The sequence below is a fragment of the Phalacrocorax aristotelis genome, chromosome 9, assembly GCF_949628215.1.
Source record: "Phalacrocorax aristotelis chromosome 9, bGulAri2.1, whole genome shotgun sequence".
NCBI classification, from domain to species: Eukaryota; Metazoa; Chordata; class Aves; order Suliformes; family Phalacrocoracidae; genus Phalacrocorax; species Phalacrocorax aristotelis.
This window is the reverse complement of record NC_134284.1, coordinates 26,556,144-26,580,481: the sequence shown is the minus strand read 5'-3', so window position 1 is coordinate 26,580,481 and position 24,338 is coordinate 26,556,144. Positions and strand designations below refer to the sequence as shown.

General features: G+C 46.6%; 1 protein-coding gene across 2 annotated transcripts; it reads right to left on the bottom strand.

Annotated features, from left to right (window-relative positions):
- Positions 1–1,357: 1,357 nt before the first annotated feature.
- Positions 1,358–23,715, bottom strand: LBHD2 (LBH domain containing 2). 2 transcript variants are annotated; one of them, XM_075103976.1, is made up of 5 exons: positions 23,581–23,715; positions 14,190–14,292; positions 9,806–9,896; positions 5,802–6,006; positions 1,358–4,664 (listed from the first exon to the last, which is right to left on the bottom strand). In XM_075103976.1, the coding sequence occupies exons 3-5, from the start codon at positions 9,893–9,895 to the stop codon at positions 4,588–4,590; spliced, it is 372 nt and encodes a 123-aa protein (XP_074960077.1). In that variant the 5' UTR covers position 9,896; positions 14,190–14,292; positions 23,581–23,715; the 3' UTR covers positions 1,358–4,587. The 2 variants fall into 2 exon arrangements, with proteins under 2 accessions (XP_074960077.1, XP_074960078.1); XM_075103977.1 differs by having other exon boundaries at positions 5,802–6,003; positions 23,581–23,706.
- Between the last annotated feature and the right edge of the window lie 623 nt (positions 23,716–24,338).

Here is a 24,338-nt window from a genome sequence, read left to right as displayed (position 1 = left end):
AAGGCTAATTCCACTGAAAATGTTATTTGCTTCTTTAGATGGGAGTGTCAAGCAAAATACCTCTAAAAGAAAGAAGTACTAAGCAGTACTAATCAGAGAGATTAAAGAGAAATGAAAATATCTCATAATATGTTAATGGGATAACATTAAATGAACCTGAGGATCCTGTGGATTTAAGTGTAGAATATAAATGTTAGGAGCAAGACAAAAGTGTTCCCATGCTCATCCTATATAATTTATTACACATAAACTCCCCCTGCCCTCAGACTCAAGGAAGGAAAACAGCCAGAACTCAGCACAGATATCACAGCAACATGAAGTCAGCACCAGCTGAAATTGCATCCCCTGGAGCTGTCAGGTAGTACCTTTTGCATCCTTTTGTGGCTGAACACTATACACCACACAGAAAAACCCCGTAAAGAAGGGATGGCTCCTAGGGAGGTGAGAAGGAGGCAGTGTCAGTCCCTCTACCACATCTCCCCCAGGAAAATATACGCCTGGACAGGAGAGTCTTCCATGCATGGTGCAAGTGAAACGCCAGTACTGAGTGACATTAAGCATCAGGTTTGCAAGTGCTGCAGTGCCAAAGCTGGGCTCATTGCCTCCAGCCTGGGATACAGAAAATGTCCCTAACTGTGCCACCACTGCCCACAAGGCACAGCCTTGCTGCTGAGAAACTGGCTTTGATCCCAAGCAACAGTATTTTTGCCATGCTGATATACCCATCTCAGCAAGCAGCAGCTGCTTTTGAACTGGGAAAGTAACAGGGAGTCTTATCCTCCAGTTATCTGATCCTTAGCTTTTTGGTAACTTGACGTTTTTGGAAAAAATTTGTTGTTCAGTGGCAGACTATCTCTGCCTCTCATCTTTCTGCCACATGAGCCCGCTCTCCTTGCACAGGGTATAGGTTTCTAGTAATGTGAGTTCCTGCTGGGCTCCTCAATAGCCATTCCAGAAAATGTTAAAAATGCGCACTGCATTAAAAGGTGAATGAAGATGAGCCAGCTGGCTCGCTGTTAGCACCACACACAAGGCAGGGTACCTCCCAGGGCGAAGGGGCCGCGGTACGCAGGGCAGCAAGAAAATCCCAAGACAGCAGCAGTGAGCGCTGAGCTGCCTGGTGTAGGGAGGGCTCAAAGGACAGAGACAGAGACAGCAACGGCCACTGATGTAAATCTGAATTTATCTGTGTAGGACCATGTGGGATAGAAGGCCAGTGTGAGTATTTGCATGCCATGGGGCAAAGACAGGCTTAGAGCTGGCTTTGTCCTCCTGTATTAGTGGTATGACAGGAGCTGCACGCCACCACAAATAATCCTTTGCATTCTTAAACCAAGACGCTGTGGGTACACCAATTCTTCCAATCAGTCCAGTATAGGCATTTAATAGGCTAAATGGTGTAATACATCTACAGGACATACATCAGTCGAGTATTATGTACAGGTGGCATTTTACAAAATTAGAAAGAACTGAAATAGAGCAAAATCCAACAATGTCTTACTCCATAAAACTTCCTTTCTGCACTACATGAAATATTCTACAAGCTAGACTAGAAAAATATGACTGAATGTCTTTTTTTTTCCTTTTTAGTTTCTACAAAGCTTTTAATCCAGAAAAAAATACAAAACAACTATTGAGTTTATTAGAGACAACACTTGTACACAGACAAAGAAAGTGGACATTCATAGACCTGCAAGTTGAATAAATAGGGCTTGTTTGTATAAAACAATTTTCTCTCTATCTTGCTCTCCTATTTTAGGGCCTGTGGCCCATGTTCAGAAAAATAAAAATGAGAGGAGGAGTTTGGCTTTCTGTGGTTGTTAAACTGAGGCCACATGGCTTTAGGAGAAACCTGTAGTTTGAAACATCAATTTGCTTCAGGTAAAATACTTCATGGGAGCAGCGCAAAAGAGGGAAAAGGAAAAAGAGGAGTAATTAGGCTGGAAGGAGGAAACCTGGCATTTCTGTACTGGCTGCAGCTTTATGTACTAGGATGAAAAAAGTAGTGTTGCGCGGCATTTTTTCAGGGTGCATGTAGAATTTTGTTGTTTCTTTGGGAAATTTATTTAGGGAAGTGCCATTGACCTCAGGTGGAAATAGGATAAGGGCCATCCAGAGCAGGAAGGGAGGGAGTGTCTGAAAGCAGACAGAGAGCACATAAAATTGGGGGAAGTGTTTCAAACAACTGTTTTTCCTTTTACAAAGTGAAAAGCAAATTAAGTGATATGTCTAACGTCATTCCTCACGGAGCTGGGCAGACGCAGATTGAAAGGAAATCACACAGCTAAAAATATGTCGTCACCACCGTTGTTTTTCCTCCAGAGCTTTGTAAAACTTCTTGACAGCTGATGGAAAAGCAGCACTTAAAGAGCACCTCACATCTGCCCAGCAACCTCACCAGCACAGCTTTCCTCCCACCGTGACCAGCTGCAGATGGGTCCGAGATGGGGACCTCTTCTCATTGCTCATGGGCTACCCAAACACGTAGCTTGAGCTTGTTCTCACTTCGTTGGCTTTACCAGGAAACTGTCACCAGCGAAGGGGGTGATGGGGATGGCAGCCAGATTTAGGAGGTGCTCTTGAAACCTTCTGTTACTCTGGTGAAATTTGGTGCTCTGACCAGAATCCCACTCATCCAACAAAATAATTCTGTGACAGCGTAGGTAAGAGAGTCTACATCAAGAACGCAAAATAGATTGTTATATAGGTTGAGAGAGCAAAGTTAAATTAAGTATCACATTATACTATACGACACTGCTTATAAAAAGGGTCCTAGTTCCCAAACACCCCAAATAATGAGCTATATAGTTTTGTACATAAATTAATGTTGCTTTGAAGTAAAATAGTCTCTTTCCTTTGTATTAAACATCCATTGCACAGAATTCTTTGTAAGTAAATATATTAAATTTGGTTGCTAAGAAGGATAAACTTATCTTATTAATACATCTGGCCAGCAAATTTTATCCACCATCACACACTTAAAAGTTGCTGTTAGAGAAAATTATTACTGGAGAAAAGAAAGCACTTGGAAGTCAACTTAGGAGTTAATGCTGGAAGAAATCCTGTTATTTCCATCCACCTACAGCGAGCAGCTTCTTCCGGCTGCAACATTAATTGGAAGTACAGACCCCATCCAGCCCTGCAGAGATGGAGAAAGCCAACCTCGTAGCTTACAGGACACTCGTCACTGACACAGTCAAACTCTTTTGAGTACATGCATTATCTATCTTCACCAACACTGTCCCAAAGGGAGCGTTTTGGGCCGAGATCAGTGCTTCTCCTGCAATGGTGGGAGTGAGTCTCTGGGAGGTCCCCATGCAGGAATGGGTTCACCCCTGTCAAAGTGGCCCCCAAATCCCCAAAGAAAATCCACTGGAGGTCCAAGGCATCCAGAGACAGCTTGTCCCACCATAAGCTCTGGTCTCCAGGAGGTGGCTGTGCAACCAAAGCCGAGGGGAGCGTGCCACAGATGAGGGCACCCCCCCAGCGCCCACACTCCTGCCAGCAGCGCCACTCGGGCAGGGGAGAGGCGGGTGTGTGTCCTGCTACCTCGTCCCTCCTCCACCTCCTTATACTACAGGTGGCTTTGGGGGGACCCAGCATCAGGCAGAATGGAGGGCAAGTTTGAGCCGTACCATGGAGCTCCCATCACCCACCCCCAACCACCGCCCAGCTTGGGATGAGGGAGGAACAGCTGGGCCTCTGCACCTATGTTATACACAAAACATACCAAAAGAAGAATTGTCACAACAATTTCTATTAACAAGGTGGGACAAATCTAGCCCTGGCGGAAACGGGAGCCATCTCGTTGGCTTCAAGGGAGAGGAGCACGTGCCACGCCACGGCTGGACCTGCGCCTGAAGAGTGCACGAACAGCACGATCCACCTGACCAAGCCTACAAAAGACAGCCTCACTCCACAAACACCAGCGACTAGCTAATCCGCTTCATCAATGTACAGCAAGAAAGCGTTTCCGAAAGGCATGAGCCTTATTGAAAAGGCGGCTTAAGAAAAGGCTGGTTCATCCAAATTTGCACAGGTTAGCCAAAGGGAGAGAACTGCTCTGGGCTGCCCCGGGGCGGCAGCCTGGAGGCAAATCTTACACTTGCATCTCTATACAAAAGTTACAAAATCAAATGGTGACATTATATTACATCTATTGTCCATAATATCACAGTGCTAGTTTTAAATGGCTAAAAACAAGAAAAGTTTTAGATTTAAGACATCCCTCCTGTAGAAATATAACCCCTTTGTCCTGCTGTTGATACCTGAAAGCAGCCTTGCTTGGAAAAGATAAATCCAATGAAATGTGCTAATTGAAATTAGGAGCATTTTCCCTTGATAACCTCATATTTCCTAACATGTCCCATTGCTTCCCAAGGAAAAAAATAAAGAAATAATATGAATCCCAGCCTGAAAATCAAAATGTTGAAAAGAACAGTTCTAAAGCCCAGACACTTCTTACCAGGTACTAACTAAATAAAACCCTTGCAGATTTAAACACAGATTACTTTGACATGTCTTCAGAGTGTGTTAGCTTTCCAACAACATTCACAATGAAGTTTCGCTTCTGAGGCCATGGAGTCCCTACTCTTCCTCTTCAGTTCTGCTTTCCAAAGTATCTGTACTGTCTTCCACTTCTTGAGCTGGGTGCGCTAAAGTATCTGCAAAGAAATAGTTCATCAGCATACAGGTACAATAGCCTTCATCTGATCCCCTGCTCCACCAGGCAGATGATCCATCAGGGTGCCCAGACTCGATGTGAGCAATTCACTCTACTTGCAAACCAGTAGTTAAACCTGGAGTAGGGTACTCTAAGTGCATCACAGCCTGACTTTACAGGGGATGTCAGACCTCAGGACCGGCACTGAGATGAGGAGCTGATGCCTCTCATTAAAAGCAGGACAGACATTGTAGTGTAAGGGCTACCCACTGTCTTAGTGAAATCTGCTCCAACTCTCAGTCCTGAAGACATAATGAGACCTAACGTCACTGCACAAAAACAACACAGAGGCCATAACATGCAACCTGGAGGTCAGGCCATAGATTTGGCTTACATTTCTTCTTGAATGAGCACAGCCTGTGCTTGCCACCACCTGGAAATGCCAACTGGAACAGCAGGTGATTTGACACTTCAAGATCAGACTATTTGTCATTGCCCCTTTGAAGGTAAGAGAAGGTACACCTTGCACCCTATCCTGGCTGCTGTCTCTGGGCATTTGGGTGGCAAATGGTGCTCTGAAATGGAAACTACATCACTCTTTAAGGAAAAAGGAGAGCACGGAGATGAAAAGACAGAAATAAATACATGAGTTCCACTCTGGAGCAGTCAGTGTGCAGGTTACACTCCAACAAGCTCTTATCTTTAGCCATATTTACCCCACAGTGACTTTGCTAGTCATATCTACACATTTGTGAACTCCTGCTATATTAATGCTCCCCTGGGAGCTTTGAAAATGCTTTGAAAATGTGCAGCTGCTAAACACTTTGCTTCTAGGCTATGAGATAGGGAGGTAGATTTGTGCTATTGAGCAGGATTACTGCTTCCTCGAGTGAAGTGCTAATGTGCAGTAAACTGCCTGTTGGCCATGCAAGTGGCCAGCACTGAACATGATGTGGATGAAAACACCATGTGCTCAAAAGCTACAAGGAAATTTTCAGTCCACAGGACTCCCAGCACAGGTGCTTTGGGCACTTTCAAGCACCTACTGATCTTTGGTACCCTATTAAGTCAGTGCATGGCATGGCCTGAAACTGCTATTTTCCTATGCAGAACAAGGATGAAAATTACTCATTCAAACCTTCCAGGTCCATCTGCTGCTGCTGCTGCTGGACACAGACTCTTTGGTCACCATGAAGACCCTTCTCTTCTGCTGATTTCAGGTCATCTGGAGGCCAGCGCAGCTCCCCGCTCTCTACTTCCCCAGACTCGGTCGGCTCCACCACGATTGATGGCAGTCTTTTGGACAGCTTGGGGTACTTCTCACGTGAGTCTGGGAAGGCCTGCTGAAACATGTGGGGACACGCCTGTCAAAGTCTTGCCCAGGGATGCATATTTCAAGCAAGCAGAGTACATGCTCCATCTTAGCACTCCCATGTCCTCCAAAAAAACCGTTGAAACTGGAGTAGGGCAAGCAGTCCTGCACAGGGAGGATTTCAAAAGCTTCTCGCTGGCCAAGCATGGACACAGAGGGGCTAACAGGTCTCAGCACACTCTTCCCTGCACATGCGGTCCCTTGCTGGACAAAGACCAGGACCAGAAACCCAGCTTTGCTTGCCAGCACGTTGGGCAAATGATTGCTATGACTTGTGCGATCCGACGTGCATAGTAAAAATGGTGACTTAGGTGACGAAATTCATTATGTTGCTAAACACTTGTGTTTCATTTCTGGTAGGTTTTTAGGACACAAAGGTCATTGCTGTACTGCTAAGCTAAATGGCTGCTGCAGCCCTTCTAGCTGCCCTCCTTTTACTCTGATATGATATTCATGTTTTCTTGCAATGACAGTTTATCAAGAAGCCACCATTCTGCAGAGCTATTTTCTGTAATGTGAAATACTGTATCTTATGATGCATTCATGCAAAACAAGTAGCCCCAGAGATCATTTTTACACAGAGGATGGTGCCAGTTATTATTTTCATTTGTCACATTGAAGCTGCAGGTCAAACACTATGCAGCGATTAGAGCTTGAATCTGATCTACGTCTTTTTAGGGAAGGAGACTGTAACTCATAAAAGTGATTTCTTGTTTTCAACATAGCTCATTCATTTAAATCTCTCAGGGTACTTTGCTTTGGATTGGGTTTTTTTCTGGTGCTTTTTTGAGGAACAAATTCCAGCTCCTCCAGGATATTAACATAAGACAAACTCTGTTGCTGCTTTGCTGAAACCTTATCTCCTAGCTTCTCAAACGTCCATATATCTGCACTAACATGCTAAATTTCTCAGTGTTAGCTGAGTTTTATTTTATTTTATTTTATTTTATTTCATTTCATTTGTAACAATAGAAGCAAGGTGCAGACTACAGGACTGAATGAGAGGTTGAGAGCGAGAACCATCCCTGTTTAACTCAAGGTGCTGCCACGGGCTTGCTGTGTGATGGTGGGATCCTCCCTGCATATCTGCAACACGTTCATCATTGAATCAGAGTCTCTGGTTAAACTGAGCTCTGCTGTTACGTGAGCCAGTCTCAGCACTGCTCCCACTAGGAGCAAAAGCAGAAACGTTCATACATTCCCTAAACACCATAAAACTGGGCACATCCTCCAGGATATTGCCAGGGACGTGGGGACTGTAGTGTCATAACCCAGTGGAGGTGTTTGCTTCAATGGCTTTTGCAGCCTGCCTTCATCATATGAGCTGCTCTCTCTAAGGACTTAGGGTTTAGTTGTCCCACATGGCATCAGAGCTGGCAGGGGGAGGCAAGCCCTTAGGAAGGGCAGTATTCTTCCTATGTGTCTGAGAAGCAGCAAGCACATTTTTATCATTGCTGCAGTGCCTGTATCTGACTTCTGGAGATGGGGAAGGGCAATAGTTCTTATCCTTAAGCCCTCGCTCCCCATGGTAATGTTGCAGGGATTCATTACTCTCTGCAGATCTACATGAAGGTGAAAAATATTGTGTATTATTTAGTGTTGCAAAGTGAGACACAGTTAAGAAAGACTTTTTGTGTGTGTGAAAAAGCTCCTTCAGTGCAACTAGACCAAGTGAATCACTGAAAGTAAACCTTTCTAAAGCCTCCCTGAGCTGCACCCACACGGGTGTAACTCACCCTGATCAATCAATGCTGCTTGTGCTGCCTATCAGAAAAGCTCCCCCCAACTTCCCATTACACAGCCTCCTCTCCTGAGCTGTTTATAATTTGGAAAGACATTTCCATGGAAGTTGTCTTGACTGGGAGGAATTCTTAAGAATCTGCTCATATGATCCTGCTATTTCCAAATATGAGGCAAGGTAAAATCTCCTTAGCTAGGACAGGTCCAGAGGCACCCCTGAGCAGCAGCGTACTCTTCAGACCAGGAGGAGTCCAACTCCCTGAGCCTCATGGCTCACCTGGCAGAAAACAGCCATAAAATTGTGGGCAAATTGCCTCATTTCCACCCAGGGCTACACATAGAAGTGACAATGACCTGTTCCCCCGGCTGCTGCTCCCTGCTCAGGTGGCAGAGGGCTGTGTGAGAGCCATCCCGTCCCCAAGCCTGCCAGCAACCCCTGGCAGGGGGATTCAATGCAACAAAATTTCTGCTTTTTCCATCTGCTTTCTGAAGCCCTAGGAAATGACACACGCTGATCTAAAAATGTGCTAAAAGGAGATTATTACGGCTGCAACAAAATTTAGGAAAGGCACCTGTGTGGCCTCAGCTTGGCTATTTTTGTTTGTGTCATTCTCATATGGTCTTTTCTCACACCAATCACATAATGTTTTTTTCCACTAGAGCCCAGAATTTACCACGTCCCTCCAGGAATGAGTCAGGACTGGCAGGAAGCAGAGCTGCCTGTCGGGCCTCGCTGTGTTTTTCTGAGGAAGCTGGAGTGTATGACGAGTGGGCAGGAGACTGCAGGAAGAGAAGGCCCGGTCTCCTGGCCAGTGCGCTTGGAAGTTGCTTGGAAGAAACCTAGTTTTCCCGCTGGGTCACTGACTTTGTGCTCCCTCTCATTTCTTTTTGGGTTTTTTGCCTCAGTTGGCCATCACTAAACGTGGATGGTATCACCTTCTCCCAGAGGGCTAGGGTAAAGGAGCTGGGGGAAAGCCTCTGGAGCATATGATCGGGGCACCATAGAAAAGCCATAAAGACATAGGTGGAGTTGGAGTTGGCACAGAGTTTCAACAGCATAGACTAACACAATAATGAAAACCTGGGACTCGGGGAAAAAGAGAAAAGAGAATACTGGAAATGTGTTCTTTGAGTGAGCAGCATCTATCCTGTACAGTCGATGAGGCAGGGGAAAGCCTATGGTACGCTCTTTAATTACATACAGCCTTTCTTTACATGCACAAGTGATCTGAAAGGAATTCGCAGAATTTCAGTTCTGACTTCCCTGGCTTCCAAATGCTGGGCTTTAACCTGCAGCAGGCTTCTCCTAGATTAGCTTTCTGAGTCTGCTCGCAATAATACATCTTGTGTTGAGAAGCAACTCAGGTCCACCAGGACACGTTTAGGTGGTTTGTACCCAGCTATGACACTGAGAGTCACGAGTACAACCACACAGCACAGACTGGGGGGCTTGGGACATTGTGATCCCTCCTGCTGGAAATGGCACCACAGGTAGGTACATGAGTGGGTGTCTGAAACCGCCTGGGGAGAGAAAATGCTCTTGCACCTGCCAGGAAATGGCCCTGACCAGCGCTGCTGCGAAGATGCCACAGCCATTTATGTGAATCACACCATCATTACAAATGGTCTCTTTTCTAAAAATGGAGCTCCCTCTGGGCCTGAGGAAACTTAGCTCATTACAAGAGTGGCTGTATAAAAGCTGTGGTACAGTATTGGCTGGATGCCTTCATCACGCGATGGTTGCTCAGTTCTGAACTCCTGTTGACAAACACCCTCTTTCCCTGCATCCCCAAAGGGGCTGGACATTGCTGTCACTGTGCTCACAAGGCCTGGCACCCAACAAAACCCTCCCGCCAGAACTCTCACCTTTTAAAAATAAAACCTAAGTAGGATCAGACATGTATTTCAGGGCTCGTTCTTCTGGCAGCTGTGCTCTGCAATTCAACATCTATGTGCAGGACAGTTATTGGTTGCATTACATTGGTTTTTTAAAAGCAACTCAAGATACTTTCCAGTTTTTCTAAATTTACCTGGCTTGAAGGGCCTCCTTCTTCCTCAGGAGTCTGGCTGAGCGCGAATTCCTCCATCACCGGTTCCCGTGTGTTCATCACCTCTGTCATGCTGCAAATATTAAATCAGAATTGGAAAACTCAGCTCTGAGCTTTGGCCCCACAGTTAATTTAACAAAAGACTTTAGCTTTTCATATTTGATAAAATAATTTTGGTACAGATTGCCCTTTCTAAACAGCCCCCTGGGAAGCGTTTCCTTGGCCCTCCAAGCCAATTGCTACCACTGCATGCCATGATGCAAAGCAGGGCATCAACCCCAGCTGTACCCCTGGGACAGCAGAGAGGATGCCCGCAGAGTCCCAGAGTCATCAGCAGGAAAATATGAGCCCTCCTATGTTATCAGCAACCAGTTAATTACAAATACATGAGCTCAGAAATTGCGTCTGTTGACCAAAAAAAGTTACTCTTGGAAATATCAGCCTTGAATTAAATTATCACTCTGATTCTCTGTAATGTCTTCAATATTTGCTCTTCCCAGATGTCTCTTCCATTTAGTCATGAGCCAGCACTTCTTTTTAAACTGTTAATTCCAGACACACCAGCTACATCCATGTCTAAGGGCCATATTTTCAATAGTCTTTACTTGCCTGAGTGTTCAGAGGTGTGTTGAGTGGGATTTTCAAATGCATCAGGGAAGGTTTGGCACCTAAATCTCATTTATATCATGGACTTAGGACCCTAAACTGCTTATGTGCCCATTAACCCTCTCCCTGTGCTGTTTGGTACCTGAGGCACCACCATCCTGGCCCTTGCACTCTCCTTGTTCCAATGGGCACTTTGGCAGCCCAGAGCAGAGGGGTGAAAGCTGGCCACAGTCCTCGTTGCAGGAAGCCTAGACCAGCCCATGACTGGGTAGCTGCACTCCTCTATGGCATTAGGATTTTCCTCACATTTGAGATTTATTGATACAGCATTCTATGGAAAAATTTTAGGATGCCTGAAAACTTCATAACATGTATTAAGTGCGTAGGAGCAAACAGAGCCTGAATCACTGTTTGACCTACAGACTGAAGGGGCCATGTTCGTTTTGGATGAGAATATATCAGCCCTGGATGGTTTGGCCCTGACATTTCACTCTCTCTAGCTGGCATTCATCAGGTACAGCAACTACTGGGTGCCAGAGCCTCCTCCAATACGCAGAATGTAGGCATCATCTACTACGCCACCCTGCCACCTGCCACAGCAAGCAGCCCTTCAGGCACGACTAAATGCTGCCATTAATTCTGGTCCTGCTTCTCACACAAAGACCTTCTTTGTAAAGGCTGCTCCTACTGAGAAATGCAAACTAAAACATCTTAAGCATAACTTGTTTCAGGCTTACATTACCAATTACCCCACAAAACTAAATTTTACAATATCTGCAATTACTACAAAACCCTTCACAATGACTTTAATTAGCTGTAGCACAGAGCAGCATGATATCGCAAAGACTTTAACTCCCACTGCATCACATTTAAAAAAGAGCACGGCAGACCCAGGAGACATTTGAGCTCAGCTGTGGGCCAGGGCTCAATCCCATAGTCATCCATCATCAGCTTACGGAAAAGCCCTGAAACTCCAGCCTTGGACCCAACCAATGCCGAATTAAACAGTGCAGTTCCTGGTACACACACACACAACAGGGAAGCAGAAATAGGCTCTGAAACTCAGCAAGAGGCTGAACCAAACCCCTGATCTGGGCACCCACCAGCTTACACAGCTTGAATCCTCCCAGAGCCACAGCACAGTAAAAGAGGGACAGATTCTGCCTGCGAAGAGAGTTTTGAGTTCCCTGCCATTTCCTGGACCTGTATCCCTCCCAGGGACACCACATCAGGACACCACAAACCACCTAATCCATAAAATATATTTATTTTCAGGACACATGCTTTTATTTGTGCAGCATCCAGCGGGCCATACCACTGGGCACCCTTGGATGACAACACTGAGGAACTGGTGAGCTGGAAATGGGAGACCCTTTCCTGGAGCAGTGACCATGGGCCCAGCTGTGCCAGCTGTTTCTACACCCCAAGGCAGTGCTTAAAAAGGACAGAGCTGTGCCCTTGGACCCTTTCCCGACCAAAAAGAAAGCAGCACTCCCTGTGCTGCCTCCTCCCTCTGATCACCCCTGGTGTTCACGCAGTTCTTGCTTTTTTACCCCATCCTGGTCCTGGTTTCTCCCTTGGTCCCAGAGGGACCCTTTTGTATCCCTCCTGCTGGCTCTCCAGGGCTGCCTCTGCAGATGACCACGCTGGGCCATAGCAGGACCCTGCTCTCCCACCCCAACTCTTTAGGAAAAGTTTGCCGGGGGGCTTTCACACCACCTGTTAGCCAGACCCAGCCAGGAGCCCTGAGGAGCACAGGGCCCACCACTCTGAACATGTACAAGATTAACATCTTTCTTTTTGGATCCTTTTTAGGGTTTAGTGCCCCATCCCCAGCTGTCCTGGACAGCAAGGCAAGGGAAATGAGAAAGCATGTGTCTGGCTGGAAATAATCTTGGAGGCTTTGTGGGGGGCCAGGATTTATGAAGTCTTGGGCTTGGCCACCATGGAGAAGACGTGTCCCACTGCTGTGTGTGCTGGGGGTTGGTCTCTGCTAGCCAACAACAGACTCCTGCAGTAGCCCACCGCTGGCTGTTTCATTTTAGCAGTCTTTCAATATGTACCAAGTGTTTAAAACACTTCACTGTCCTTGTTCCATGGGACATTAGAGATACACATCCACTGTCAAACGTGTCATATGAGCTCAAAGATGTTGTTAAGACCTCATGAAATTCTATTATTGAGCAATAATGGGCTCTGTGCTTCCCTAAGACCACATTACACCCCGCAGCTTATTTCTAATGACAAAGACAAATGATTCTGGCTAGGAAAATGGTGACAGTCCTGCCAGTGTTATAGCAGATGCCTCAGTGAATCAGCTCCCAAGCTGTTGAAGCCCAGACCGTTTCACAAAATCTGTGCAACTTAAGGCTTTGATTGAATAGGATGGCAGAAGTGATTGTACTTCAAGTGTTTCAGAAAAGAACATGGGACCATGTAATTGGCATAAGAATTAGGCTTTAACTGGAATAGATTAATTGTTCTCATTCTCCAGTTAGAAACAGTAAAGGAAAGCAGAAGAATCTATATGGGGTATGAAAGCAGTGATGCTCCTAACAAGCTCAACTAGGTATTTAACACTAAAAATGACTATAAGTTAAATAATCGAGAATGCCGCTGCAAATCCGTTCATCTGAAACTTTAGAATCACCCGTAGGACATCACCGAGTTGTTTATAAAGCCACAGAATCTGAAAAAGGGCTTTGGTGGCTGCATAGGGCTTTTTAAAAATATGATACGATTTATGTGCAGGAGAAGTTTTTACTTTTCAGCCAGTTTTGAAGGAAAAATATTGAACCACTTTTAGTGCTGCTTTTATGTGAGATGTACTAACATACAACAGAAAAGTGGCTGATACAAGAAAATTATTATAAGAACTATATCTCTTAAATTTGGTCTTGCATTCACTTTATGTACGGTAGATGCTGATATCACAAATGACACCCAGTAGCCATAGTGATGCAAAACACCGCAATAAATAGCATTTACAAACAAAGAATAAATTCTGTGCTGGTGGATGAGTCACCTACTCTGAACCTTAAAATTCTTGTGGCAGTGAATTAAGAGATGCATTTACTTCCCCTAGGTCTGATTAAGCACAAATATACCAATTAAGGGAAAAAAAGCAAAATCTGTTCTTGTTTTTCTGTGAGAAAACTACATTTAGAGAAAATGATCTTAAATGCAACTGCTACAGTTGCAGGACCACGCTATGCTGATCTTTTTCCAGGGGCACAGAGCAAATGCACAGCTCACTTTCTGCTGTTTGTGTTGGCACAAACAACATCAGTAACATACAGAAGAATATATAGGTTGACAAGTGCTAAACCACTTACCATAAGAAAGTGCTCAGAAACAATGCGCACATTTTTATTTTAGATTTTGAACAGAGGGCAAAACTGACCTGTGAAATTCCTGGTGGAAAAACAGTATTTGAATGAAGACCAGCTTCAGGATTCAAAAATGTGAAGCACTTATGTGACGTTATGGAAAACAGGAAGTTTGTGTGATGCAAGCAGATTTCTTTAAGAAGAGGGGCAAAACCACATTTTATGGGACAGGCTGAGCCATGGATAGCAAGAGCTGTTACCTAAAGCAAGGATCAAGCTGGAGGATGCTCAGGCATGCAACAAAAGGGGACCTGATCCTGCTCTCACCTCACCAACCAGGATGGGCACCAAAAGGGGACACTGGCCAGAGCATGAGGCTCCATGGGGGATAAGCAGCAGGTAAAGCGCAATGACAGAAGAAAGCACGTTACCTTCAATCACATCAATGGATGTCACTTCCAAAAACTGTCCTTGCTGCAGGTGTTCACGTCGTTGATGAAGTGTTGTGCAAACTCTGCCAAATCCTAAAAGTGCCTGAAAGAGACGATACAATAGAGTCAGAGCGTGCAACCAATGCAACAACATTGGGAGTGACCTGTGTGAAAGAGTCTACAGAAAACTTGCTGCAGAAACTCCTACTGTGAAGGTCTGTATAATTTTCTATGCCAGATGGGTTTTGTTCTCACTAAGGGTGCAGCCCGTAGCATACCTTCTGAATTACCAAGGCAATTAATGTTCCAAAAACACCCAAAGCTCTTAACTGAAGCACCTTGAAATCTGATTCTGTTTGTGATGTTAAACCTTATTCCTTAGTGTAAGCTACACAAAAACTGCTGAAACTGGGGCACTCTGGAATTCTCCCATACAGGAATTTTGATGATAGTTGGAAAATCAGAAAATAAAAATGTATACCCCTATTTGGCAGGATCAGTGTGCTTAGTGAGACCCTGTTCAAAACCTCAAAGAACGAGATCCCTGCTCAAGAAGCTACTGGTAAAGACACAAAGAAGACAAAATATGCTGAAAGAAGGATACCTTAGGATTACATTACTGCACGTTTCTTTCAGATGTCACAGGGGTAGTGATTTTTGCAAACATCTACTCCAAACTGAAGGTAATACTTTGACTGGTATCAGGACAGGGAGCCTGGTGAGCAGAGGTGAGGATCCCACCATTTCAAAGTGTCAGTCACTGATTTCTGATGATTTCTCTGTCAGAACATCTTAGCTGAAGAGCCTGAGGAGTTACAGTGCTGAAATATAGTCAGTATCTTGGCCAAAGATGATTTTCTGAGAAGTTTGTTTAGCCCTACAGCTTGCCAAATATATATTCATGCCAGCCACAGCTATTTCCTCGGATGGGGAAAAGGTGTTTTCAGTGAAGTGAATGGCACTACTGTATCTATTTTATATCCTCCAGTGGTTTGGATTCCAGCCCAAGTGATTAAACAAATCTACCTGCTTTGGAAGCCTTCCTTCCAAGATTTATAACACTGGATTAACTGCACACTGATTTTATTCAAAAACAGTGACAGAGGAAAAATTGTGCATTGCATTCTGGAATTCCTGCTTATGCCACAGGCCACAGGCCATGCTTATTGCAAATTAGGGAAGCAGGAAATCACATCTCCTTCCCCAGACTCAATTCAGAAGTTTTAATTCTTGTCTGGCAATTTTCCTTCCTAACCCACGACCACACCATACATAGCCATACAACGACCATACCAATAGCTTCAGAGAGGCTAAAGTTTTGTCTCTTAAAAATTCATGACTATACTCAGTGCTTGTCTCTTGTATGGAAACCAGAGAGCATCTGATACCATCCGGGAAGAGGATTTTTATCCCACTACTCATTACAAAACCACTGCTATTAAACCTATGAAAATTCAGCACGAACTTGTCTACCTTCAATCTCTCCTTTAGAAAAGGCTGGATGTAATAACAACAGTTATTACACTGAGTCATCTCTCAATGAGAGACAAAACTGTGTAAGAGATAACGAAACAGGCACCACCTGGCCACTGGTTGGAATCCAAGCCAGGCCACTTGCTACTTAGAGGTATCTTCAGATGCCTGGTTAGCGGTATATAGGGATCCACACTGTACTCAGGGAATTAAACCCACATCTATTGCTTTTCCAGTCTCAGCAAAGGAATTCTGGATTGAACTGACCCAAGACCAATATCCCCTCCAATGTTTTGGGCAGCATTGTCCTACGGTGCATGCAGTGATTGAGAAGGGATGTCAGCCTCTGGGGCTCAGCTGTAGTAAAAGCACTTAAGGACTGCAGCATGGAAGAATTCCCTCTCCCAGCCCCACATCCATATTTAAAAACAGAAAAACTTTTTCTCAGTCAAGAGTGTTGAAGAGTTCAGTGTTTCTAGTGCATAAAACTACCAGAATGCATTTATTCTCTGAAGAGGAAATACTAATTTTATCTACTTAATAAAAGTTGTTATCTCCTTTGGCTGACACTAGAGGAAACAAATTAATACTCTCCCTTCTACAATACTGCTTAGTCTTTTAAAAACAAAGCACAGCTACTGAGACCATGCAATGAGCCTTTACTGCAATGGAAACAGTCTGGAGATTGCTCCAGTAAAGCCCTTCTCTGCTTATCTCTTCTTGTCCCTTCTTACTTTTACCCACCTTGGTTGCTTTGCTGATTAGTCCAGCCTGGAGCCTGTTTGCTCAATGCACCCACTCCCAACCAATCCCTCTTCCGCCCCCAAAATAACTTGCCCTCCTTTGCCTCAGCTTGATAACCAGCTTCTTCTCGGGCTCCAGGAGTACAAACACAGCTGTGCTGCTATTAACAGTGACCAAGAAGTCTCAAGTCTCAGAGACCAGTGACACTGCCCGGCCACCCCTCCTCTGGGCTTGGAGAGCTCTGCTACCCCTCTCAGTAAAGGACAGTTGATTTAGGGACTACTTCAATGAGCCAGTCATGTCCTGCCTCTTTAGGAGCTGCAGCACCAAGCAAAGTGTGAGGAGATACAACCAAGGGAATGATAAGAGAGCTGGTTTCACCAGTGAGACCAAGCAACGCTTCAGTGGTGGCCCCTTTGCCCAGAGCAAGGGCCCTCAGCCTCCCACCCCACACAAAGAGATGGATTTCCACCTGTGCTGCTTGGCACAGGCCAAAAGCCCAGGTATCAAAAGGCTTCTCTTCCACTTCAGAAGGCATCTGGGACACATCGTGTGTTTGGAGTTTCTACACCACAGAGACATGGTCTGTCCCAGTGGGGTCGTCTCACCACCCACAGGAGGACAACCAGCACCAGGGAGCAGAAGCAAGATGTTGTTAGCAATTCTGGCCAGCTGGGATATGTGGGAAGCCCAGCCTGGCTGTCTCTCCTGGGTCGTGCCTTGCCTTGCTGTGCGAGGAGAAGACTCCACCATGCACAACAGCGGAGACCTTTCCTTAGGAAAAATCCACTGTGAATTGCAAAGTAGATGTTTTTAAGGTAAGTGCACTTCATTGGGAAAAACAGAAATAGGAACCAGCCACAGGTTGCAATCCTAGCAGCCCACAGATTGGCCACTTGATAAAGGAGCCCAGCATTTCAAAGGCGCTGAGCGCCGAACACTTCCCCAGGAGGCACTAGCACCTCCAGCATCAGGTCTCTTTTATTTGGAGATGCCTTCTATGCTGAAAGCACCACCCCTCCTCTCCCAGATGCCCCAGTGTTGGAGACACCAGGTGGCAGAAAGAGACCTGACCTCAGGGTGCCAGGGCTGCTGCTAGATTAGCAGGGGCTGTGGGACAGCCTTCTCCCCTCCCAGGCTTCCCCAGTTAATCATTCCCCCACTGACCACTCATGGAAATATTATGATAACAGCCTAACAATACCACATTGAAGGTGCACCTTCTAATAAATAAGTGTAGGCAGGCAGCAGAAATCGGCCTTGAACCACTGTTCAAATTTATCATTTATCTGGCACTGCAGAAATGGAGTCCTCCCCTTCTTATTTCAATGGGACAATCCCCAGGGCTTTACCAGCCCTGTATTTAAATTGTCCCCCATATGACTCTACAGGCTCAGCCTCGCACACGGTAGGACTGTAAACGCCGAGCTCTGTGAGCTCGCCTGTGCAATCGCAGCGCACAGGCAGTTCCTACTGATTTCAGATAGCACCTCAAACAAACCAGGAGTTCAGCCTTGGGTGTCCAGTCCCCGCTGCTTCACCTCACTAAAGCCTGTGGATCAACACAAGCTTTTCTTCACTCAAGGAGCCTAGTCTATGTGTGCTACAAAAAGAAACCCCTGCTATTGATTACAAGGAAAACTGGGACAGGACACACATAAGAATGGTGTTAGGCAGGAAAAGCAATGGCCTACGGCTTGATTTTTGCAAAGTGGAAAATACCAACAGGCCACAATAAACCCTGCTCAGCAATTCCCAATGAACAAACAGGCCCAAGGAGGTTTTTCTACCCAGAAGAAGAAAGGGTGCCTTATTTGGGCCACTTTGCTGCAGCAGATCGGGCTGCCAGTTCAGCCAGGGTGGATGAGTGGGCGATCTAGGACAGAGCTATGGTTGTTGTGGTGGATGAAGCCATGAAGGGGCTGCTCACATGGTATCAGAAGGTGCACATGCCTTCAAGGAAATGTCAGTCAGCATTTTCTAGGGCCAGATGCTTCTGTGGATCCAGCTCTTCTATGCCTCAGTCTTACGTTAGTGTCCTAGGAGGATGGAGCTATGGCTTAGGCCCTGCAGTGCTTCAGGCCACACAGGTGGCCTGGGCCATCCATGGGTCAGACCATGCTCAGTACCTCCGCTGAGGGTGGGACACCAGCTTCAGCACCTTGGCACAACCCAAAATAAGCGCTTACCTCAGTGACACCCTGCAGCCTCCAATTTCCATGACTGCCTACTGAGCTCAGCTTTTGGAATCTGGATAGGAACTTGGACAGCTTCTTTGTTTCCCCTGGTTGCACATTTGTAATGGATGCACTTTATGAAGTGTTGTGGATTCCATGGGACTGGTGAAATGTAAGTTACTGCGTGGACCACAGAAGATAAATGTGTGTGTGTGTATGAACTCCTATTTAAACCTCCCACTTCTTTTTGGATGCAAATCTCTTTCCTAAGCAACTGAGAAAAGTGCGATATGTGTCAGAGTCTGGAGATTAGAGATCTGTTCTGTTCCCTCGTTTCAGAAGCTCTTGTCTTCGGCCACCCACGCAGTACTTGAGTTCTCCTCTCCACAGGCCAAAGCTGCCTTCCTCTCCTCGGCAGCGTGTGCTCTGCAGAAGATGTCGATCTCTCTCAGGAAGCAGCGAGATGAAATGACTCTCAATGTGGAGGAGCAGGCATTTCAGCATGAGACACAGCACGTAGTTTGGGAGAGCGAAAAGGGGTAGGAGGCTGCTATTTCCAGACCGTGCTGCCTCTCACCGCTAACTTCACAGCGAGCCGCAGTTTTTACTGTTCCTGCTCCAAAGAAGCTGCTGGGGTAAATATCACCCTAAGGAGTTTCTCAAACACTCGTCTGTGGACTACCAACACTAGAAAACACAGGCTCGCAAAGGGCACGGTACTGGCAGATCACTCTAACTCAGCCTCCTTGACTCCTGATGTTGCACAGTGAGGCACAGGGAGCCGCTGTTCTCACATCCTCGGCTCCTGGAGCACCATGACTACCAAACAACTTCAACTTCCAATTTGTTGTAGTTATCCAAGTTCCTACTGGCTCTGTTTGCAAAAAGGAGCTAGAACCTTGCCTCATAAATGGTCAAAGAAGAAGAAAAAAGAACTAAAACATGTCTGTGTTTAATTACACAATTTTTAAAGCAATTTCATGATTTGGGGGTGATTTAACTCAAAGTTTTTTGCAAATGACGCTTGCAAAGCTGCTTGCTATGGGTGCTTCCTTGGTAGCTTTTCTTTTTACTTTTTTCCTGGCTGCTTTAGATAAGCTCATTTTTTTTCAGCTTTTTGATCTCAGCAGTAAACTACCTGAGCTTCCTCAGTGAAGATGCCACAGGGGACAGGTACAGCAAGGAAGGAGAGTGGGGCAGCCAGCCAGGATGCTCGAAGATAGGGATGAGGAGCAGACAGCCAGGAAGCATGTGCAGAGCAGCAGAGGGAAGAAGAAACAGAGCAGATGGGAAGAATGACTAAGCCAGCTCCTCCGAATGCTGGTAGACCTCGGTATCATGGAATTCTCCACAGAGTACTCATGGAACCGTGTGCCAAGAGAAAGTTTGGATGTATTTTTTTTAACATTAGATTCAGCAGCTAATTGATGTGAAAGGACCTCATTAAGAAAACAGCCCCATCAAAATTAGAGATAAGCCTCAACAAGCTGTTAAATGTTTTTAGAGGTACCTCTTCTCGTACTCGCTGTCCAAACACTCTCTCATCTAAGAACTTGATTTTGGGATTGGAAATGCCAGTGCTGAGCGCAGTATTGCCGAGTTCTGCTCACGCAGTGAACCCTGCATTGGCTTCAGCTTCTCGAAACAACCTTACGAAGCCAGCACCTTACAAATAAGTATATCATTCCTTCTAATTCAGAGCAACCATTACTAAAGAGTCTCAGAAAGAAATGGTTTTGTTTCTGTGATCTTCCCTGGAAGATGACGATTCTCTCATCCCTCATATTTCATGCCACAATTGTCCCTCACCTGACAGCACCCGTGGGAAAAGGTGGCAGATGAAAATTGGCTTCCTGTGCTTCTTTCTACTATTCCCTAGGTATTTCTGGATGGTCCTAAATTCAGGTCCCAAGAGCAGAAGATGAGCGAGGAAAAAAGTACCTTAGAACGTCAACTCAGAGTAGGTGATTCTTAGATGGAAATGTCATGGGAAATGGATTGCAAAATGTCTGATGTCCTTCTGGCACTGTGAAAGAATATTCCAATAGTCTATCACTGGCCTCATTTCTAGGTAACAGAATAGAATAAGATGCTAGGTACAGTTAGGTAGAACCACATTTACTTAAAAGATAAATGAGTTCTTTCCTTGTAACTCTGGGGAAATTGGAATATGATGCTATCAGTGCTGTATTATGATGCAATATTGAGCATTTAGTAGATAATTCAGTAAAGCCAATGCAGCAAAAGTGTTAAATTTTTTTAAAAAGCCAACAAAATCCCACCAGACACTCCTAAGAGAACAAAGACAATGAAGAGACTTTTAATGTTGCCTATTGTTAATTAACAGCACAACTGCAGGTGTCACGACACCATAGCCTCACACCAAGATGCAGCTGGTTTTCTCTAGGATTTAAAACTCTGTAAGCTTAATTGAATTTCCAAGTATGGGAAGTTACCCCAGCCTGAGATGGAACATATGAGAACACTGTGTGCTATTGCAGTAGGGGTGGGCACGATGGAAGGTGAAGACAACACACAGCTAAAAATAAAGAAATTATTTTAAAAAATTAAAATGCAGTATGGTTTTTTTTTTTTAATGAGTCATTAATGCTGAAAGCAGATATGCATTAGCAGGGCTATGAGTCCTCCTGCCAACCAAGTAACAAGCACCTTCCGGATCTAGAGGTCTCCTAAATATTTGCACACAGGCAGCTCATGCGTGTGCATTCAGAGACAGAACTCGGCTGAAAATTCAGGTTACATCTTACAGAAGTTGCAGTGGTGTCAGCAAGAGGAGCTGGAATCGGACTATTCTCACCTAATCCTATGGGGACCTGGGCACTACAGGGCAAAATGCTGTGGGATCAGTAAATACACCCTGATGAGAGCAGGGGCTTGTCCTGCTGAACCACGGCTTCTTCCAGCGCCAGTATCTGCTCTGCAGAGGACGGCACTGGTCATGGTCTCCCTGAACGGTGAAGGAGAGATGATCCCAGCCCCTGAGGACCTGTGATCAAAGAGGGACAAAGGCTGAAACAGGGCACTGAGATAAGGTTTTAAGGACTTGTTGGTATCAATCAGTGTTTTTCATTCTACCTGATTGTTATTGGTTGGCAGTCTTCCTGGGGCTTGCAATAAAGTCTTCCTCTGGAGGTGGAAAATGCAGGAAACAGATACATTTACAGATTTTTCCAGGCAAGGTACCCATGTCAGAGGAGCAAAGGGAAGGGCTGTTGCCGAGGCAGATGCTGGTCTCCTTGAGGTCATGGCAGGGCTCCTCCTGCCTTCTATGACATAGGATCCGCCCTGGATTAAGACTTCTCTGACTGACCCCTCCAAAATAGACAGATGCGGTTACAGAGCCTCAAATGCAAGGGCATAATTTCAGAAATGAGAGAGAAGGAGCAGTTTCAGCCGGTGACACTGTGGGGTTGATACCTGATCTATGCAAAAACCTGTTGCTAATAGAAGGAGATCGCTGTGAGAAGGGTGGGAAAGTAGTGACTATATTTGCATGTTCATTTCTTCTGCTAAAGTCTTGTACCAGAGATGTTAGATGACATTCCACTTGATTGACAAATTGACAGGCTAGATCGGGAAAGCAAATAAACCAAGTCAAGTCATTCCCTGTTTGCTTGTTTTCTTTCTGTAATCATAATGTTGACTCTGAAAACATGTTTTTTAAATGGAATATTAATTATTGAAATCCTGATCTGTGAGCTGGATTCTTTTCTGGGCACAAGATTTGTTGCTCATTAGATGTACGAGATGGAAAACACTGGCTTGAGCCTGGTTGTGTGTAGGCAGATTTCCCTGCTTCACCTTCATTTTCAGGCTACTCATAAGGAGGCATTGTGCAGAGAGCCAGGCTACGGGACAGACATGAACACCAACTTCTGGGTCCTCCAAGAAGATTTGAACCTATAGCCAGGAGGGCTTCCTTTGCTGTACTGCTGACTATATGTCTGCAGTAAAGATTTTAGTCAGGAAAAGACTAATGGAAACAAATTTCTCTTTGTATATTGCTTATTGTGGCTTGAGGGGTTAATGCTACATCCAGCCTAACTAACTCCCCTCCACGACTGTAGCCATATTCAGAGATCTACAAACACAGCTCTGTCCCAGATGAAAAGAAAATTTTTGTGGTATGTTCATTTGGCAGCAGGAAAACATTCACACCCTTTGCTCAGAGTGAAACATAGTCCCCATTTACAGAGCAAAGTAGGTTCTTTCTTTCTCTGCAAGTAATCATATGTGCGGTATTTGCTACCTGATGGGAAAAGCAGGATTTCAGTGTTCTTGTACCCGGTTCAGCTAGGCTGCAAGCAAAAGCATCATTGCCTTAAACTTGCGCTTTGTTACCAACTTCCTCGCCTCAAAAGTTGCCTTGAAAACAAACAAACAAACAAAAAAGGAATAAACGAAGAGCTGAGGCGATCACAGACCAGAAACCAACAACTCCCTCAGTGCTACACTCATTCGTGGGGATTCCTTCACACAACCCTTTCGGCTGCCGAACAAGTTGGGTTGTTTCGTTGTGTTTAAAGGAGAACCCGTTCTTCAGTGGGTTCCCCACCATCCCTCACTCAAAATAAAATTAAAAAAAAAAAAAAAAAAAAAGAAGAGAAAAAGGCATCTGGAGAAACAAGCCAGGGCAGAGGCGCGCTTCCCGCCGCCCCGTCCCCCGTAACTCCCCGCAGCCAGGCGTGGAAGCGGGGCACTTTGTCCCGGCGGGCGCTCGGCCGACCCCGCACCGCACCGCACCCCGCACCGCTGCCGTCCCGCATCGTCCCGCACCGCCCCGGGCCCGCGGGCAGCACGTTCCCGGGGCCCGGGCCGCCGCCGCGGGGATGCAAGCGGAGGACTAAGAGGTGGCGGCTCTTCCCCGGGGCTGCCGCCGGACCCCCGCCCGCCGCGCCCCGCCACCCGCAGCTTCCCCAAGCCCGGCGGAGACCCCCCCCACACCCCACCCCACCCCACGCCCCGGCGCGGCTCACCGGCGGGGCAGGCGAGGCGAGGCGAGGCGGCAGCCGCCCGCCGCCCATGCACGGCGGCAGAGGGGAGCCGGCAGCTCCGTCAGCGCGTCCGCATCCTCCCGGGCCAGGCGCTGGCACCGCCGCCGCGGCACCTCCCCGCCCGCAGACCGGCCCCGCCGCTGCCGGCGCGGGGAAACCACTCCCCCGGCAGCGCCGGTGGGGCGGCGCGCAGCCACGGCCCCCCCGGCACGGCACGGCACGGCACGGCCCCCGCCGCGCCCCGGGCCGCCCCGCGGACGGTGGGGGGGGTTGAGGAGCCGCAGCGCGGTGCGGTCCAGGCACTTCCCGCGGACACGCGTGGAACGGCACGGCCCCCCCCTCACCGGCCCGGCCCACACAGCGCCCCACGCGCGGGACAGAGGGGCCCGGGAGGGGACACTTCCCCCGGAGCTGTTCCCCTGCTCACGGGTGTGGAGCTGACACAGGGCTCCTGGCCCCTTGCCGCCGCAGTCCCTGCTGAGAAAACGCTGAATGCAGGAGGCACAAACTTTTTTAGCTCCTTTGGGGGGTTTCTTTGCAAGGGGGTTATTCTCCCCCGAGTGAGTTTCCTGGCTGCGTGCCCTGCCCGCAGCTGGGACACGCTCTCCTGTGGGCAGCATCCTGTCACCACCTTGTCCAGAGGGCCTACGGGTGGCAGGCAGGCTATGCCAGGACTGTGATAAGGGGCACCCCACTGCCAGGGGGCTGTCAGGAGCCCACCTCAAACCCACTGGAGAGAG

What these genes read in the sequence shown, in the direction of transcription:
- LBHD2 (XM_075103976.1), bottom strand. Translation starts at nt 9,895, where the DNA reads ATGACAGAGGTGATGAACACACGGGAACCGGTGATGGAGGAATTCGCG. An exon ending in AAGGAGGCCCTTCAAGCCAG is followed by an intron (nt 6,007 to 9,805) that starts GTAAATTTAGAA and finishes CACATGTTTCAG; the next exon opens with CAGGCCTTCCCAGACTCACG. An exon ending in GCAGCAGATGGACCTGGAAG is followed by an intron (nt 4,665 to 5,801) that starts GTTTGAATGAGT and finishes ATTTCTTTGCAG; the next exon opens with ATACTTTAGCGCACCCAGCT.